Source organism: Hemitrygon akajei, chromosome 8 (assembly GCF_048418815.1).
Source record: "Hemitrygon akajei chromosome 8, sHemAka1.3, whole genome shotgun sequence".
NCBI lineage: Eukaryota > Metazoa > Chordata > Chondrichthyes > Myliobatiformes > Dasyatidae > Hemitrygon > Hemitrygon akajei.
The window spans coordinates 164879864-164899636 of NC_133131.1; the positions used below are offsets into that span (position 1 = coordinate 164879864).

A 19773-nucleotide genomic window follows, 5' to 3' on the forward strand; every position below is an offset into this window, starting at 1 on the left:
AACACCTTATATACCAGCTGGGTAGCCTCCAGCCTGATGGCATGAACATTGACTTCTCTAACTTCCGTTAATGCCTCTCCTCCCCTTCTTATCCCATCCCTTATTTATTTATTTGTCCCCCCCCATCACTCTGCCTGTTCTCCATCTCCCTCTAGTGCTCCCCTCCCCCTTTCTTTTGCCCTAGGCCTCCCGTCCCATGATCCTTTCCCTTCTCCAGCTCTGTATCCCTTTTGCCAATCACCTTTCCAGCTCTTAGCTTCACCCCTCTCCCTCCTACTTTCAATTCTCTTAATATCTTTCCTTTCAGTTAGTCCTGATGAAGGGTCTCAGCCCGAAACATCGACAGTGCTTCTTCCTATAGATGCTGCCTGGCCTGCTGCATTCCACCAGCATTTTGTGTGTGTGTTGCTTTTTCAATAGATGGGATTTTGCGTTAGAAATTCAGACAAGATTAAAAATGAAGCACTCATTAAAAATTTTAATGCTTTCAAAAAGACATCATTCATTAACCCATCATTCAACATAAAACCATATATTATTTTTTGTCAAAAGAATACAATTATCTTTTGTCAACATTCAGCTTCTCGAGAGTTTCTTATTGCCAATACAATGTCATTTATGTACAGATTATATGAAGAGCAACACCCATTGACATAAACACACTTAAAGATGTTGAAGTTAAATTAGGCCACAAACAGACTGCTGGAGGTTTGACAAAAGGAGGTTCAGGTTGGCTTGTAGGAGTGTTCAAACTATTGGCAACACTTTTATTGGAACAGGACTGGCTTCTTGGTCATCTGATCCTTCCTGCCATGATGGGAAGGTGCAACTGTGAAGCAGTGAAAACATTTTCATGGCAATGTAATTACAAAGCTGGCGAAATGCTGATGTCATGCGCATTTAGAGTCATGGTGTGGACTAGTAACCCAGCACATTTCATCTGGTAATTCAAAGTGTCTACCAAATTTTGCTCTATAAGAACTATTCAAATAATTAAAGATGATCAAGCATTTTAGGGCTGTTCATTTAATACATGACTATTTAAATAAACACCCATTAATTGGTATAAAAGTCAGATCTACCAATGCCATGAAACCTTTAGGAAAACAGAAATGACCTCTTGAAAGAAACCACGGTGAAGATACTATGCATCATCCGCTTTGGCAAGTTACTCATTTAAGTTGCATCATTCTGACCTTGTTTGAGGTCTTTCAGCAGCTCTACAGTTCACTGGTGTTCTTGATAAGAGATACAACGAATGGGGCACCAGTGGGTTTGGAAAATCTAGAATTAGCAAACAGCAGTTTTGCAGGAGAATCTTTGTTAAAAACTTCAAAGGTCTCTCATCATCTTCATAAAACAGAGCAACATTTGAGCTCTGCAGAGAGATGACTTTGACCCAAAATGAGTGTACATCTCACAGCAGCACAGATCGTCAACATCTAGTCCAAATTATTCCCCAGCAGCGTGTAAACATGATTGTTTTATGTCTTAGTGTATTTAAAAAGCCCCATTTAAACAGTGACCATAAGTATCAGTCAGACAAAATAAGGTTCAGTGATTAAGGAAAAATAAACACTCCCACTTAAAAGAAAGCACTACTTACAAAATACGTTGACAGGAAAATTACTGGCGTTGTAACCGGTTAGAATATTGGCTTCACGTGTATGTTCCTAGAAACTAGAAAAATTCTACCCACATGTAGAATTAACCATGCCTCCATCACAACTTTAATCAGTCAGTACCTTGTGCGTTACTAGTAAAAGCATTTCAAAAATCCTCAAACCCTTCATTAATTGGCACAAATATTAAGCAGCATCTGAAATCACCTATTTAAAATGTAAGCTGATGCTTTGTGCAAGGTTATGCTTCTGCAAAGTAGTATTTTGTGGAAAGAAACTGCAACACATTCTAAACGTGACTTGTTTAGGTAATACAGAATTAACACTGTGGAAACTATTATATACATTATACTTTCAACAATTAATTGTCAATTATTGTGATTTCAATCAAAGTAGTAAGCTGTGTAGTCTTTGGCTTAAACGTGGCAGGACATAGCAAAGGAAGTGCCTTGGAAGTAGCTAAAGAAATCACTACTTGCAGTGATTACTGCTGGAATTTACTTGTGGGAAAGCCGTAAGAACTGGACATAACTATAGCACCAGCCAAAATCAGAGAGCCTGCTGACCACTGTGAGAAGACTGGCCAAACTCCTAATTGCCTCAGTAAAGCAGAAAGTAAAAGAATGTAAAATTGTTATCCAAAAATCATAAGGTTTGCATAGATATGAATTTTCATAGTAGGGGAAAGAGTGCAAAATCAATTGTTTGCCTTTTTTAAAGCCTTAAGTAAGGCAACGAGTTAACACAATAGCTAGACTGTCCTTTAAGCTGAGTTATACAGAACTAGTATGTAAACACAGAAGAGGTTATTAATGTCCATTTCTCAATGTAATTCTATGCCTGAGAATGAGACTGAATGGTTGTGTACCCAGGGGGTTAACTGGGTTTCAGTGGTTCAGTAGTAAGTTGGAAGAATTATGTTTTTGCAATTTATTTAACCCAGAAACAATCAATATCTTCTATTGACAACAGTTTATCTTTGGGAAAAAGAAAAAAAAATACCAGGATTTTATTTTATTATGAAAGAAAAATCATAGAAACCCTGAAAATGTGGTAAAGACAGGTAGCTGATACTGTGTTAAATTCTACACTCTTACATTTACTTTATATGCACTTCCAACTTAATCATCTCATTGGTATTCCACTCAACTTTCAACAACCAACATTTTCTTCAAACAGTAACAATGTTCTGGTCTGAGCAAACTGCCTACATTTAGCTTGAAGGACAGTGAATAAAATTGAGTGACTTAATAATCAAAGGGATCTGAAGTCCCCAATATATTTCTGAAGTTCAGGAACTCTCCCAGTCTTTCTGCTCATAGCCACTGCCTCAAATTCTATCCAAAAATCTAACTACACTACTTCTATGTTGCCACGGTAGTGTTGCACTGAAGAAAAATATACCTAGAAGGCAAAAAAAAAGCTTAAAATACATTTTCATTAGAGTAATTTTACATTCCATTTCCATTCCCCTAATTGTAGCTTAAAAATTATTCTGAACAATTAAAAAATAAAATTGAGATAACCTTTTTTTAGGAAAAGGGAGGCCTGATGTCAGAAACAGAGATTTAGCAAACAGTTGCAGTAACTTTCAGTGAAAGATTCCTCATTGCTTCTTGCACCTTGGAACAAGTGACTTCAGGCATCCCACACTATGACAGAAGTCATGAAATTGTCAGTGTTGTTTCCTTCAGACAAGGAGCAAAGATACAGGCCTAAGTACATCTGCTTGCTTCATGTACAATAGTTACCAGTTTATACATTTAAAAGTAAACCCAGGTAAAGCAATTAGTCACCATAAAAGTCTAATGTGCTGCTGTGCATTGTTTGTGTAGTCTTCTCAAGTCAACAATCCATCTGCTTCATCTTTGGTCAACTGGGGATCATGGGTGGTAGAATCTTCCTCCTGCGGCGGCTGTTCCTTCTGATCCTCTGGTGAAGACTCTGTCTGGGCGGTATCTGGTGACATCTCAGCAGAGGAAGGGGAGGAAGTGGCAGTCACGTCCAAGAGATCCTGATCTGGTTCTCGTTCCAGTGAGGAAGCAGCAGCAGGTGGCGCTGAACTACTAGAGGTCTGACCCTCGGGAGTCACTGCACCACCCTGGTCTACATTAGGAACAAAGCAACACACAAATTCGCTGTCAGTCAATCTGTTAAATTCACTGTCAATTATTGCAACACATCTTCCCCACAATGGATTAGTTCAAAAGCAACGAGAGCAGTTGATGTCTATTCAGTCATAACCACCAGAAACATAATGCAATTTGACAATCTGAGGAGGTAGGGAATTAAGTTCATAGGCAAAGCAACTAAAGTATGGATTAAGCAACACACACAAAATGCTGGTGGAACGCAACAGGCCAGGCAGCATCTATAGGAAGAAGCACTGTCGACGTTTCGGGCCGAGACCCTTCGTCAGGACTAACTGAAAGGAAAGATAGTATGAGATTTGAAAGTAGTGGGGGAGGGGGAAATGCGAAATGATAGGAGAAGACTGGAGGGGGTGGGGTGAAGCTAAGAGCTGGAAAGGTGATTGGCAAAAGGGATACAGAGCTGGAAAAGGGAAAGGATCATGGGACAGGAGGCCTAGGGAGAAAGAAAGGGGGAGGGGAGCACCAGAGGGAGATGGAGAACAGGCAGAGTGAAGGGCAGAGAGAGGACAAAAAGGGGGGGAATAAATAAATCAGGGATGGGGTAAGAAGGGGAGGAGAGGCATTAACAGAAGTTAGAGAAGTCAATGTTCATGCCGTCAGGTTGGAGGCTATCCAGAGGGAATATAAGGTACTGCTTGTTCCTCCAACCTGAGTGTGTCTTCATCTTGACAGTAGAGGAGGCCATGGACAGACATATCAGAATGGGAATGGGACGTGGAATTAAAATGTGTGGCCACTGGGAGATCCTGCTTTCTCTGGCGGACAGAGCGTAGGTGTTCAGATCTCCCAGCAGGATCTCCTAGAGGCCACAAATTTTAGTTCCACTTCCCATTCCCATTCTGATATGTCTGCTGTGAGATTTTCGCTGCTGTGGACAATGCTGCAATAATTGCAGAAAAGTATTCCTACTTCATATAGGCTGTGTATTTATCAGATCATTTCTGCTTTTACTATTTGTTACTGTTATTTTAGGTTTTAAGTGTTATTTGGCATGATTTGGTAGGTTATTTTTTGAATCTGCGAACACTCACAAATTTTCCCCATATAAATAAATGGTAATTGCTTCTTCACTTTACGACATTCCCGCTTATGAACCATTTCATAGGAACACTCTACTTTCGAATAGCAGGGGAAACCTTTACTACCCTGAGGTCCACTTTCTTGCAGGCATTCACATAAGAACAAAGAAACCAAACAGAATCACTGACAAACTACACACAAAGAATGACAAAGAATGTGGCAAAAGACAAACCGCAAATACAAAAAAAAACAAATAAATAGCAAATAAATAATACTGAGAACATGAGTTGTAAAGCCCTTGAAAGTGAGTCTGTAGGTTGTGGAATCAGTTCAATGTTGAGGTGAGTAAAGTTACCCACACTGGTTCAGCAGCCTGATAATTGAAGGGTAGTAACTGTTCCTAAACCTGGTTGTGTGGGACCTAAGACAACTAAAGCTGGCTATTGATTACACTTACCAGAGTGGAGGTCAAGTTCTTCACTGGTGAGGAAGCCATCCGTTCCTGTATTGCTTTCTGTTGTTGCATTAAAGGTGGATGAGGACAATGACGCTACTGGTGAGCTGGATGAGGACAGTGACGCGTTCAATATTTTGGTTAGGTCATGAGTCACGGGGACATCGACGGAAGCAGGTGGAAAACCTGTTCAAGAGTACAAGTGCCAGATTAAACCATGACCCATTATCTGCATTTCTTGGCGCCTCTACAAATTGCAACGTGACCACAGCCATCTAATTTCTTTAATAGTCTATCAACGAAACAGTACAACAATCAGCAAAGAGAATGGCATTAAAGAAAACATTCATTATGTCATCAAGGTCAGGCAGCTGCAAATTTCTAAACAAAAGCACATGACTATAAAACTCCTCATAGAGGGATCAAAAGTGGAAAGAGTGAGCAGCTTCAAGTTCCTGAGTGTCAAGATCTCTGAGGACCTAACCTGGTCCCAACATATTGATGCAATTATAAATAAGTCACTATACTTCATTAGGAGTTTGTAGAGATTTGGTATGTCAACAAATATACTTAAAAACTTCTATAAACGTATAGTGGAGAGCATTCTGACAGGGAGTATCACTGTCTGGTATGGGGGAGGGGGCTACTGCACAGGACCAAAAGAAGCTGCAGAAGGTTGCAAATTTAGTCGGCTCCACCTTGAGTACTAGCTTACAAAGTACCCAGGACATCTTCAAGGAATGGTGTCTCAGAAAGGCATTATCTATTATTAAGGACCTCCAGCACCCAGGGCATGCCCTTTTCTCACTGTTACCATCAGGTAGGAGATACAGAAGCCTGAAGGCACACACTCAGTGATTCAGGAAGAGCTTCTTCCCCTCTGCCATCTGATTCCTAAATGGACATTGAATCCTTGAACACTACCTCACTTTTTAATGTATATTATTTGTTTTTTGGCACGATTTTTAATCTATTCAATATATGCATACTGTAATTGATTATTTATTATTATTTTATTATTTATTTACCCCCCCCCCCCCTTCTTCTATGTTATGTATTGCATTGAACTGCTGCTAAGTTAACAAATTTCATGACACATGCGGTTATAATAAACCTGATTCTGATTCAAATGCCTTTCATACTTTGTACTTGTATCTGTCTCCATCACTCCCCCGGCAGCATGGTCTTGATAACCACCACCACCTGTGAATTGCCTACCTCCAGAATCTCCTGTATATACACAGTGGCCACTTCATTAAGTACAGGAGTGGAACCTTGTTGTGGTCTTCTGCTGCTGTAGCCCATCTACTTCAAGGTTAGAGGTGTGTGTTCAGAGATCCTCTTCTGCACACCACTGTTGTAACGTGTGGTGATTTGAGTTACTATCATCTTCCTGTCAGCTTGAACAAGTCTGGCCATTCTGTTCTGACCTTTCTCATTAACAAGGCAATTTTGCCCATAGAACTACCATTCACTGGATGTGTATTGCTTTTCACACCATTCCCTGTAAACTCTAAAGATTGTTGTGCTTGAAAATCCTAGGAGATCAGCTGTTTCTGAGATACTCAAACCACCCAATAGACAACAGGTGCAGAAGTAGACCATTCGGCCCTTCGAGCCTGCACCGCCATTCTGAGATCATGGCTGATCATCTTCTATCAATACCCGGTTCCTGCCTTGTCCCCATATCCCTTGATTCCCCTATCCATAAGATACCTATCTAGCTCCTTCTCATCCAGAGAATTGGCCTCCACTGCCTTCTGAGGCAGTGCATCCCACACCCCCACAACTCTCTGGGAGAAGAAGTTTTTCCTTAACTCTGTCCTAAATGACCTACCCCTTATTCTCAAACCATGCCCTCTGGTACTGGACTCTCCCAGCATCTGGAACATATTTCCTGCCTCTATCTTGTCCAATCCTTTAATAATCTTATATGTTGCAATCAGATCCCCTCTCAATCTCCTTAATTCCAGCGTGTACAAGCCCAGTCTCTCTAACCTCTCTGCGTAAGACAGTCCAGACATCCCAGGAATTAACCTTGTGAATCTACGCTGCACTTCCTCTACAGCCAGGATGTCCTTCCTTAACCCTGGAGACCAAAACTGTACACAATACTCCAGGTGTGGTCTCACCAGGGCCCTGTACAAATGCAAGAGGATTTCCTTGCTCTTGTACTCAATTCCCTCTATAATAAAGGCCAACATTCCATTAGCCTTCTTCACTGCCTGCTGCACTTGCTCATTCACCTTCAGTGACTGATGAACAAGGACTCCTAGATCTTTGTATTTCTCCCTTACCTAACTCTACACCATTCAGATAATAATCTGCCTTCCTGTTCTTACTCCCAAAGTGGATAACCTCACACTTATTCACATTAAACTTCATCTGCCAAGTATCTGCCCACTCACCCAGCCTATCCAAGTCACCCTGAATTCTCCTAACATCCTCATCACATGTCACACTGCCACCCAGCTTAGTATCATCAGCAAATTTGCTGATGTTATTCTCAATGCCTTCATCTAAATTGTTGATGGAAATTGTAAACAGCTGTGGTCCCAATACCAAGCCCTGTGGCACCCCACTAGTCACCACCTGCAATTCCGAGAAACACCCATTCACCACTACCCTTTGCTTTCAATCTGCCAACCAGTTTTCTATCCATGTCAATATCTTCCCCCAATGCCATGAGCTTTGATTTTACCCACCAATCTTCTATGTGGGATCTTATCAAATGCCTTCTGAAAATCGAGGTACACTACATCCACTGGATCTCCCCCGTCTAACTTCCTGGTTACATCCTCGACAAACTCCAACAGGTTAGTCAAGCATGATTTGCCCTTGGTAAATCCATGCTGGCTCGGCCCAACCCTATCACTGCTATCTAGATATGCCACTATTTTCTCTTTAATAATGGACTCTAGCATCTTCCCCACTACTGATGTTAGGCTGACAGGACGATAGTTCTCTGTTTTCTCCCTCCCTCCTTTCTTTAAAAGTGGGATAACATTAGCCATTCTCCAATCCGCAGGAACTGATCCTGAATCTAAGGAACATTGGAAAATGATTACCAATGCATCTGCAATTTCCAGAGCCACCTCTTTTAGTATCCTAGGATGCAGACCATCTGGACCTGGGGATTTGTTAGCCTTCAGTCCCATCAGTCTACTCATCACCATTTCCTTCCTAATGTCAATCTGTTTCATTTCCTCTGTTACCCTATGTCCTTGGCCCATCCATACATCTGGGAGATTGCTTGTGTCTTCCCTAGTGAAGACAGATCTAAAGTACTTATTAAGTTCTTCTGCCATTTCTCTGTTTCCCATAACAATTTCACCCAATTCATTCTTCAAGGGCCCAACATTGTTCCTAACTATCTTCTTTCTCTTCACATACCTAAAAAAGCTTTTGCTATCCTCCTTTATATTCCTGGCTAGCTTGCGTTCGTACCTCATTTTTTCCTCCCCGTATTGCCTTTTTAGTTAAGTTCTGTTGTTCCTTAAAAATTTCCCAATCATCTGTCTTCCCACTCACCTTAGCTCTGTCATACTTCCTTTTTTTTAATGCTATGCAATCTCTGACTTCCTTTGTCAACCACTGTGGCCCCTTTCCCCCCTTTGAATCCTTCCTTCTCCGGGGGATGAACTGATTTTGCACCTTGTGCATTATTCCCAAGAATACCTGCCATTGCTGTTCCACTGTCTTTTCTGCTAGGATAACTTTGGCCAGCTCCTCCCTCATGGCTCCATAGTCTCCTTTGTTCAACTGCAACACTGACACCTCTGATCTGCCCTTATCCTTCTCAAATTGCAGATAAAAACTTATCATATTATGGTCACTACCTCCTAATGGCTCCTTTACTTCAAGATTGCTTATCAAATCCTGTTCATTACACAACACTAAATCCAGAATAGTCTTGTCCCTGGTCGGCTCTCGTACAAGCTGTTCCAAGAATGCATCCCATAGGCACTCTACAAACTCCCTATCCTGGGGTCCAGCACCAACCTGATTCTCCCAGTTCACCTGCATGTTGAAATCCCCCATAACTACTGCGACATTACCTTTGCCACATGCCAATGTTAACTCCCTATTCAACTTGCACCCAATATCCATGCTACTGTTTGGGGGCCTGTAGACAACACCTATTAAGGTCTTTTTGGCACCCTGTCTGACACCAACAATCATTCCACTTAAATCACACTTCTATCTCATTATATTTGGTCTGAACAGCAACTGAACCTCTGCAACATGCTTTTATGTATTGAGTTGCTGCCACATGATTGAATGATTAGATATTTGCATTAACGAGTAGATGCTCCTAATAAAGTGGCCACTGAGTGTATATTTCTCCCCCTCATCTCAAATCTGTGCCCAAAGTGATTCTTGTGGAATCTTTCAATTCAGGTTTGCTGAGTGGGACCTAATTTCTTTAATGAAGAGAGCTTCTGTGGATCTTCCGACACCGGTATCTTTGATTTCAAATGTCCACGCCAAACAAAGTGGAGTTAAAATTATAAATCTACCTGGATCCATTACACGCTGTATTGGAGGAGGAAGGAGGGAGCTTTCCATTGTCAGTTCAGCCAGTCCCTGCTCCAGGCCTGAACTCTCAGCAGGTATGTCAGTCGGTGTGCTGGGGGCTACCAATGGTGCCTAATAAATAAACAAACAAGTATTTTACTTTCAGCATGCTTGATGAAAACCATACTGCAAAAGACAATTCAAATTGGGTCACTTCAAAAATGCTGCTACTGTAAATCTCAATTTGAAAAGTACTCCTGTTGGGGCCTCAAGGTCGCACACCAACAGGTTCAGTAACAGTTATTACCCTTTAACTATCTGTCTCCTGCACTGGCATGGATAACTGCATTCACCTCACCACTACCCGGGACTGACCCTACAGCGTACAAACTCACTTTCAAAGACTCTTTACAACTTATGTTATCAGTATTATCTTTATTTGCAGTTTGTCTTTTGAATATGGGCTGCTTGTCAGTCTTTGTCTGTTACTGTACAGTTTCTTGTAAAAATTTTATTCCATTTCTTTTTTTCTTGTAAATGCCTGAAAGGAAATGAATATCAAGGTAGTATATAGTAACATATATGTACTACTTTGATAATAAGTTTAAGAATGTATCTCACCATGAACAGGCTCTTATCTGGTAATATAGCTAACACTGACCACAAAATACAAGTTTTGCAATTACATTATGTCTGCCCTTCTCTCCTTAGATGCTTAACCCATTCAGTATTTCTAGCAACACACACAAAATGTTGGAGAAACTCGGCAGATCAGGCAGCATCAATGGAAATTAATAAACAGTCGACGTTTCGGGCTGAGACCCTTCGTCAGGACTGGAAAGATGCCAGAATAAAAAGGTGGGGAGGAGGGGACGAGGGATAGGTAGAAGGTGATAGGTGAAGCCAGGTGAGAGGGAAAGGTAATAGGCTGGAAATGAAGGAATCTGATAGGAGAGGGGAGTGGGCCTTAGGAGAAAGGGAACGAGGAGATGATAGGCAGGTGAGAAGGGGCCACAGTGAGGAATAGAAGAGGGGAAGGGGAGATAATTTTTTTAAAACTGGAAGGAGAAATTGATAGTCATGCCATCAGGTTGGAGGCTACCCAGACAGAATAGAAGGTGCTGCTCCTCCACCCCGAGGGCAGCATTTCTAGCAGTTGTTCTTTTAAATTTCAAATCACGTAGCTGCTGAAATTACAAATAACTAATATACTAAGACCAGAAGGCCACATGCCTGACGTCTGCTGAGTAGTGTTATGGATGTGGCCCCCAGTATCAGAGTGTTGGGGATAGGATAAACAGGATTGGTTATTGTAGCAACATGGTGGGCTTCAGTGAACCCCTCCTAACAGTTATGCCCGTGACGGCACGGGTCATGATGGCACAATGATCCCAGCTCTTCACATGGTCAAATATTGTTCCTGCAGTCTGTCCAAACTTGCATGAACAATGGTGACCTGGGAGACTATTGAAGAAGAAGATCTGACGAGAACACAGCCCAGCAAAAGTCAACGCTGTCAACAGAGGAGCAGATGGTTAAACGAACATGAGGGGTTTTGCTAAAATTTACAATCGGAGTATAAACTGGGTCTGGTTTATAAACAGAAATGATTCAACTTAAACTTAATAAAAATCGGTTTCGTTTTCAATTCTCTTAATCTTGCGGTTTAAATTACACTGATATACAGTGGTAGACAGTACCCTCCAGGTAGTTGGGTAATGAGCTAGAACTTGTTAGTGGAAATTAGGTCAGTCTTGGTACCTGGGAAAGCAAGTCACTGACAGCTAAAATGCACAACATGTCTTTAGCACAGTCACTTTCAAGTATGGAATCCGTGGGCATAGAATTTGGTGAACAAGGGACTTCAATGAGATTGAGATGAAAATGAAGAGTTGAATAACTGAATAAATTAAATAAAGAGATTATTTTAATTCATGCATGGCAGAGCAAGTGGTGTGTTACAGATGGAATACTTGGGAGGTGACAAAAACCACTAAGGCCCATGGCAAAAGCAGCTCCAATCAACGAATTTCAGGTCAGAGACAGAAATCCAGACACTGCATTGTGTCAAGGAACAGGCAAGTTATCTGGATACTACAAAGAAGGCACACCCTTTACATTAATGATTTTGTCAGGTAAGAGAGTGCGACTAAGAGTGAGGCAGGTTTGAGGATCAAGAAAGTCACGTTACAAAGGGCCTTGTATCTTATGCTTGCCCAACAGTTACAAAATACTTGCAGCTTGTTGGGATTAATTTCCCCTAACAGGGTTTCAAACCAACAGATTTCAATAGGTACATTTAATGTCAGAGAAATGTATACAATATACATCCTGAAATTCTTTTTCTTTGCAAACATCCAAAAAAACAGAGGAGTGCCTCAAAGAATGAATGACAGTTAAACGTTAGAACCCCAAAAGCCAGAATCTCAATATAACTGTCAGTTTTTCAGGATAGAGAAGTCAAGTCAAGTCGCTTTTATTGTCATTTCAACCATAACTGCTGGTACAGTACATAGTAAACACAAAACAACATTCCTCCAGGACCATGGTGCTACATGAAACAACACAAAACGACATTAGACTTTGGACCTACACGGGACTACATAAAGTGCACAAAACAGTGTAAGACAGTACAATAATTAATAAACAAGACAATAGGCACAGTAAAGGGCAAATTACAATATAATAATAAATGATGTAAATGTAAACAATGTTTTAGCAGGAATTGAGAAAGAAATTTCTTCACCTTCTGGGCAATTAATTCTTTGCAGTTCTCTACCTAACAGGCCTGTGCAGGCTCAAACACTAAATGTATTTAAGACAAAGCTATACATTTTAAATTTCAAGGGAATCGGCTATGATGTTGACCAGTGTAACAGGCATGAAGTGTTGACTACCTACCCAACTTTCATCTCTTATTTAAGAATGTGCATCTACTAATAAGTTGAAATTATGTTTATTTATTTAGTGGTGCTGCACTGAACACCCTCTTCTGCTTAATGAGCCCGCAACACCCCCAATAACCCATCTATTTAACACTAGCCTAATCACAGGACAATTAACCTACTTACTGGCACATCTCTGGACAGTGCGAGAAACTGGGGCACCTGGAGAAAACACACACGGTGACGGAAAGGATGTGCCAACCAGATTTGAACTCCGAACTCTGACACCCCAAGCTGTAATAGCACTGCACTGCTATGCCCCTGGTGAGCTATAATCACTTGGTAAAATTATATAATGTGGCCCGATGTGTAAGGTTTTAAAACAAGCACAGGGAACTGTATTGTCTCCCTTCCTGTTTACCCTGTATATCTCAGACTTTACATACAACAATGAGTCATGCCATCTGCAGAAATTCTCTGATGACTCAGTAGTAGTTGGGTATATAAAGGGAGGATGGGAGGATGAATACGGAGCCCTGGTGGGGGACTTTGTCAAATGGTGCAAGATAAATATCTGCAGCTCAACATCAATAAGACAAAGGAGATGGTGATGGGCTTTAGGAAAATTAAGCCTGCACAGCTCTATTACCATTTATGGTGAGGACCGATACATACAGACTTGAGTAGAGCACCAACAAAGAGATTGTGTACAAGAAGGGCCAGAGTCACCTCTGCTTCTTGAGCAGACAGGTCCTTTGGAGTATGCAGGCCTCTCCTTCACATGTTCTACCAGTCTGTTGTCACCAGTACAACCTTTATGCGGTGGTGTGCCAGGGCAATGGCATCAACACGGGTGATGCCAACAGGCTCAATAAACTGATTAGAAAGGCCAGCTCTGTTATAGGAGTCAAACTGGTCGTACTGGAGGCTATCAAATCACAAACAAGAGAGAATCTGCAAATGCTGGAAATCCAAGCAATACACACAAAATGCTGGAGGAACTCCACAGGCCAGGCAGAATCTATGGAAAAAAGAACAGTCGATGTTTTGGACCGAGAACCCTCGGCAGGATTGGAGAAAAAGATGAGAAGTACATTTCAAATCTACTCATCTTTTTCTCCAGTCATGCTGAAGTGTCTCGGTCTGAAATGTCAACTGTACTTTTTTCCATAGATGCTGCCTGGCCTGCGGAGTTCCTCCAGCATTTTGTCTGTACTGGAAGCTGTGGCAGACCATAGGACCCTACGGAAAATCCTGGCAATTCCGGACAATGTTTCTCACCCTCTGCATGCCACCTTGGCTGAATAGAGGAGCACTTTTAATAATAGACTAAGGCAACTGCGCTGCTCCAAAGAGCACTACATGAGGTAATTTCTACCCTCTGCCATTAGGGGTCAACTTATAGCTGGAGAAGTGATGACCAGCCCCTCCCCTCTCTTGCTGGACTGTTTGTGGTAATTTATTTTTTATTCTTTCTTACTTCTCTTCTAATATTTGTATATCTGTGCACTTGTAATGCTACTGTGACACTGTAATTTCCTTTGGGATTGATAAAGTATCGATCGATCTTGTTAAGATCAGCTACTATTTTCATTGTAATGATTTGGAGTCACTCTTAAACTTACAGCTCCCTCAACTGTTTTCAAGCTGTTACTGCAAGAGGTTTAGAGATTGATGGTTATACTTAAATATCCACAGCCTGCATTTACAGATCGTGAAACATCCACAGGAGCGTTAGCACTATGGAAGTGTTAGTAATGACAAAGAGAAGGAGCCAAGGAGCTGATTATCGACCTTCACTGGAGGAAACTGGGCATCCATGTGTCAGTCCTCATCGGGGAATCAGAGATGGAGAGATTTAAATTCGGAGGAAGTTTAAATCTTCCAGCTTCTGCATATTTTGTCTTGTTAGTGAGGTTTAAATTCATTTCAGAGGATCTGGGTGCAGCATGTACATTCCAACCATCTTCACCTTGCTTTTCATTCAATTTCAGTCTGGTGTTATCATTTCAGAGGATTTATCCTGGGTCCAGCACACTAGTGCTATTACAAAGAAAGCACGGCAGTAGCTCTTCTTCCTTAGAAGTTTGTGAGGATTTGGCATGACATCTAAAACTGTGACAAACTTCTACAGATGTACAGAGAGTATGTTGACTGGTTGCATCACAGCCTGGTATGGAAACACTAATGCTCTTGAACGGAAAATCCTACTAAAAGTAGTGGGACAGCCCAGTGCGTCATAGTAAAAGCCCTCCCTCCACCATTGAGCACATCTACAGAGAGCGCTGTCACAGGAAAGCTGTCAAGGACCCCCGCCACCCAGGTCATGCTCACTTCTCGCTGCTGCCATCAGGAGGAAAGCACAAGAGCCTCAGGATCCACCAAGTTCAGGAACAGTTATTACCCCTCAATCAACAGGTTCCTGACCCAGTGAAGATAACCACTCAACTTCACTCGCCCCATCACTGAACTGTTCACACAACCTTTGGACTCATCATCTAATTTTCTCGATATTTATTGGTTATTTATTTATTTTATTTTGTATTTACACAGTCTGTTGTCTTTCGCACACTGCTTGTTTCTTCGTCCTGTTGGGTGCAGCCTTTCATTGACTCCATTGTTTCTTGGATTTACCGAATATGCCCGTCAGAAAACAAATCTCAGTTGTACATGGTAACATATATGTACTTAGAGTTAAATTTACTTCGTATTTTGTAAGTTAGGATACTGGATTGCTTCAAAGATGAGGGGGTTTTAGGATAAGGAAACCTGTAGAAATGTTCAAGGGGGAATTTTCAGAACCTACAGCTTTGGTAGGTGAAGGCTCTGTAGGTAATGTCAGAACAATTAAACTGAGATTCATATTGGACTTCAAAATTGGAAGTGCAGAGATCCAAGGGATGCGGATTGCAGAAAACAGATAAACTAGACAATTTTCTTTCGGAAAGAGTGGAAATTCTTAATTGAAATTTAATCTCATTATATTAAGGAGGTTCTATTGCTGCTGTTGTTTTGTTATTACTGCTTGTGCTGTCCCGTGGAGCATGGTGGGCATGCTATGTTTGTGCCAGAACGTGTGGTGACAAGACTTGCGGGCTGGGATGACAAATCAGAAACACAAGAGATTCTACAGATCAATGTTCCCTCCAAGGTGTGAATGCACACACACTTTTTGCTACTAATGCACAAAGGAATTTAAACTGCACCCTCTACCTTGTTGGCATGTTAAGTATATTTCATGATCATATACAATCACATTTCCTTTTCCGGTTTCTGATGCAGACAGTGTCGACAACATGGAATTTGCGATGATTTGTCTGCAGATTTTAGAACTGGCTTATTTATACTGTTTTTATTGAAGATAAAACAGTTGTACTGTTTTGATAAAATGTTGTAGTCACTGGGCAAAAAAATTGCACAGCATAAGATTTTTGCGTACACTGGTCATGACAAACTAGAGGGAACATTGCTGCAGATGCTGGAAATCTTGAGCAATACGCATAAAATGCTGGAGAAACTCAGCAAGATGAAGGATTTTGGCCTGAAACATTGACTTTTCTTCCCCTCCATACATACGCCTAACTTGCTGAGTTCCTCCAGCACTTTGTGTGTTGTCTTGGATGTAATGCTTCAGCTATGGGGAGAGACTGGAAGGCTGGGTTGTTATGCTTAGAGGAGAAAAAGTTGAAAGAGGGCTTTATTGGGACAATTCTGTGATAGACAGAAAGGACTTGGAGTATTGCATGAGTCTGGTCACTTCATTATGGGAGAGGTGTGGAGAGGATGCTGAAAATGTTAACCAGGATGCTGCCTGGATTCAAGAGTATGAGAACTGAGTAAGAAAGATTGGACACACTTGAGCTGTTCTCCCTTGAGTGTCAGAAGTTGTGGGAAGACCTGACAGAGGTTTATTTAAATTATGAAAAGCACTAATAGCATCGGTTAGAATCTTTTCCCCAGGCTAGTGATATCAAAAACTCAGAAGAGGACATGCTTGTAAAGATAGAGGTGGGTAGCTTAAAGGTATGCAAGGGGCATTTTTTTTTTAAATTACCAGAAAGGTGCTCACAGTAGGTCTCAGAATAAAGCACTGGGGACAATTGTTGAAGCAGATAGTTTGATGGAGGTTAGGAGAATTTTAGACAGACACATGGCTATGAATGGAATGGAGAGATATGGATGATACACAGGAGGACATTTCATGTAAATTAGCATCAAGACTGACTCAACACTCTGGGCCAAATGGTTCACCCAGTGCTATACTGTTCTACATTTTATGGTAGTGAAAAACATTTCCACTTGGCAGAGATTTCAATAAGCAAAGAGCATAGAGTTAGGGTAAGTACGTAAGAGATTAAGGAGGAGACTTGTGGAAAAGAGTGGCTGAAATCCACCATGTCAGAGGGATGGTGGGCATGGGTACTTTCACAATATTTAAAAAGTATTTAGATGGACATCTAAACACTATGGCATAAGGCTATGGGTCAATGTCAGAAAATGGAATTAGTCTAGCTAGTTACCAGGCTAGCACAGATACGATGGATTGAGGAGCACATCTCTATGGGTTTATAGGCAAGTATGACAATTGCATAGAGAGTTTCTGTAAGACTGAGATCAGTGTCGTGCACAGACCAGGAGTTACCCACCTCTGTATATCCATTCTCTGGGCTCTCAGGTACAGAACTTGCCACAGGAGGTGCTGGAATCTCTATCTTCTTCTCTGGCACAACAGGTCGGGAGGGGATTCTGTGCAAATAACCGTATCCAATGCCACAACCCAAACTGAAATAAAATAAAGCGCAAGGCGAAACTTAAAACTTTTTGGAAGTAAAGCTCTTTTGAACCATTATTAATCTGCAACACTAACTCCATTTCCACCACTGCTGGGCTGCCAGATCTGTCCAACATTTCTGTTTTTACTAATGAACAAACATTTTACTGTGCATGCTTAAAAAAGTTACTAGAATCGGTGGTTGAAATTATTTTGAAAATTTTATTTGAGAAGGTTCAGTAGATCAAGCAACTTTAGTACTGAGGAAAAGCAAACAAATGCTTATCCCAAACAAGAGAAAATCTGCAGATACTGGAAATCCAAACAACACACAGAAAATGCTGCAGGAACTCAGCAGACCAGACAGCGTCTATGGAAAAAAGTACAGCCGACATTTCAGGTCAAGACTCTTCGCAGGATTGGAGAAAAAGAGCTGAGGAGTAGATTTAAAAGGTGGGAGAAGGGGAGAGAGAAACACAAGGTGATAGGTGAAACCGGGAGGGTTTCAACGATATACAGGAGGCCACACCCTACCAGGGATAGGGTTCCTCTTGTCCTCACCTACCACTGCTCTATTCCCAGCTCTTTACTTTATCCCTCCCCCTCCCAGTTTCACCAATCCCCTTGTGTTTCTCTCTCCCCTCCCTCAAACGTACTCAGCTTTTTCTCTCCAGTCCTGCCAAAGGGTCTCAGCCCGAAGTGTCGACTGTAGTTTTCTTCCATAGATGCTGTCTGGCCTGCTGAGTTCCTCCAGCATTTTGTGTGAGATCTATATCCCTCTCAGTGGGGAAATCACTGTCTACACAGCCACTAATATGACTGAGAAAATTTATATCGAAGCAGCAAATTTAACACGACTGCTGAGAGTCTAACTGCCTCTGATGCATAGCTGCTGGGGAGTTAACAGACAGAAAATGCTGGAGGGACTCAGCAAGTCAGGCAGACTCTACGGAAAGAAATAAAAAGTTGATGTTTCAGGCCGAGACCCTTCAACAGGACTCTGGAAGGTCTATCTCTTGCCGCTGATAGGATTTAATCAATCACTTTTATTAGCTGCACAAAAATTTCTGTAAACTACTTATTTTATTTAGATTTTATTTCCAGTCCAACGCTGTCCAATTACACCCACATGACCAATTAACCCGTACATCTTTGGAATGTAGGAGGTAAACAGAGCACCCAGAGGAAACCCATGTGGTCACAGGGAGAACGTACAAACTCCTTACAGAGAGGGGTGGAATTGAAGCCAGGTCGCTGGCACTGTAACAGCAATACACTAACTGCTGTGGTCTAAAATTGTAATGGCTTAAGGCACAAAACTGCATTTACTGGAGTGAGGTGAGAATAAAAAAAAACACCATTCCAGTCATTTTTTAAAAAATCACTCAAGCCTTTCTTCCTGCCTGATAGTAAAGGAGGGAGCAAACACACTTGGAAAATGTTCAATAGTTAATAAGATTCCATGATTGTGTGGTCTCCACATCAAACAGATTATAAACAATAACAAATATCACATACCTTCCTTCTCCTCCCCAAGCACCATTAGGCGTAACTATAACATCTCTGGTGGTATCTGTCTCACTGTTATAAATGAGCAGTTTCAGGGGTTTTCCTTCAAATGCCTCAACCAGGTTGAAAAAATCTTCAGACTGGGTAAAAAAGATTGGTTGACTTAGACATGACTGAATCAATTCCCTCTCACCCTGACATTATCACAATGACTAATGACTAATTTATAAAAAGGTAAATATCTGTGATATTTCAGTCAGATGGATGCAATGACCAGGGTGAAGCTGACAAATAAATTTTTTTAATTTTACAGGAATCTGTCATTACTGATATTAACTAAATTTATTGTCCATATTAAATGCCAGAGAAGGCAGTGGCGAAGTACTGAGTTCCTTCAAACTATGTTGGTCCATGTAAGTGTATGTAGGCTTTCAATTCTGCTTTGTAGAAAGGTCCAAAACTTCAAACGGTTAAATAATTTCTGACATTACAAAGAATATAGAAATGTATAGTACAGTACAGGCCCTTCAGCCCACAATGTTGTGCCACCTTTAAAGCCTACTCTATGATCAATCTAACCCTTCCCTCCTACACAGCCCTCCATTTTCCCATCATCCATCTGTCAATCTATGATTTTCTTAAACATCCCTAAAGTATTCACAGTGTCTTCACTGTGAAAGACACTAGTAGTGTGCCAGAGGTCTGAGAGTGTCAGGGAGCAGGTGTGAGTGCCATTGCTATTACAAAGGAAAAAGTGCTAGGCAAGTTCAAAGATCTTAAGGTGGATAAGTCACCTGGACCAGGTGGATTACATCCCAGAATCCTGAGAGAGGTTGCTGAA

At 41.3% G+C, this 19773-nt stretch overlaps 1 protein-coding gene across 1 annotated transcript in view; it reads right to left on the reverse strand.

The window, feature by feature from the left end:
- Positions 1–458: 458 nt before the first annotated feature.
- gorasp1b (golgi reassembly stacking protein 1b) overlaps positions 459–19773 on the reverse strand; it is a 60624-nt gene continuing 41309 nt past the window's right edge. The window contains exons 5-9 of the mRNA XM_073054982.1: positions 18942–19072; positions 17299–17434; positions 9770–9899; positions 5253–5435; positions 459–3728 (exon numbers count right to left, since the gene is read on the reverse strand). Of these exons, the coding sequence (XP_072911083.1) occupies positions 3463–3728; positions 5253–5435; positions 9770–9899; positions 17299–17434; positions 18942–19072 (846 nt within the window). The 3' untranslated portion in view covers positions 459–3462. The remainder of the gene's footprint in view (positions 3729–5252; positions 5436–9769; positions 9900–17298; positions 17435–18941; positions 19073–19773) is intronic.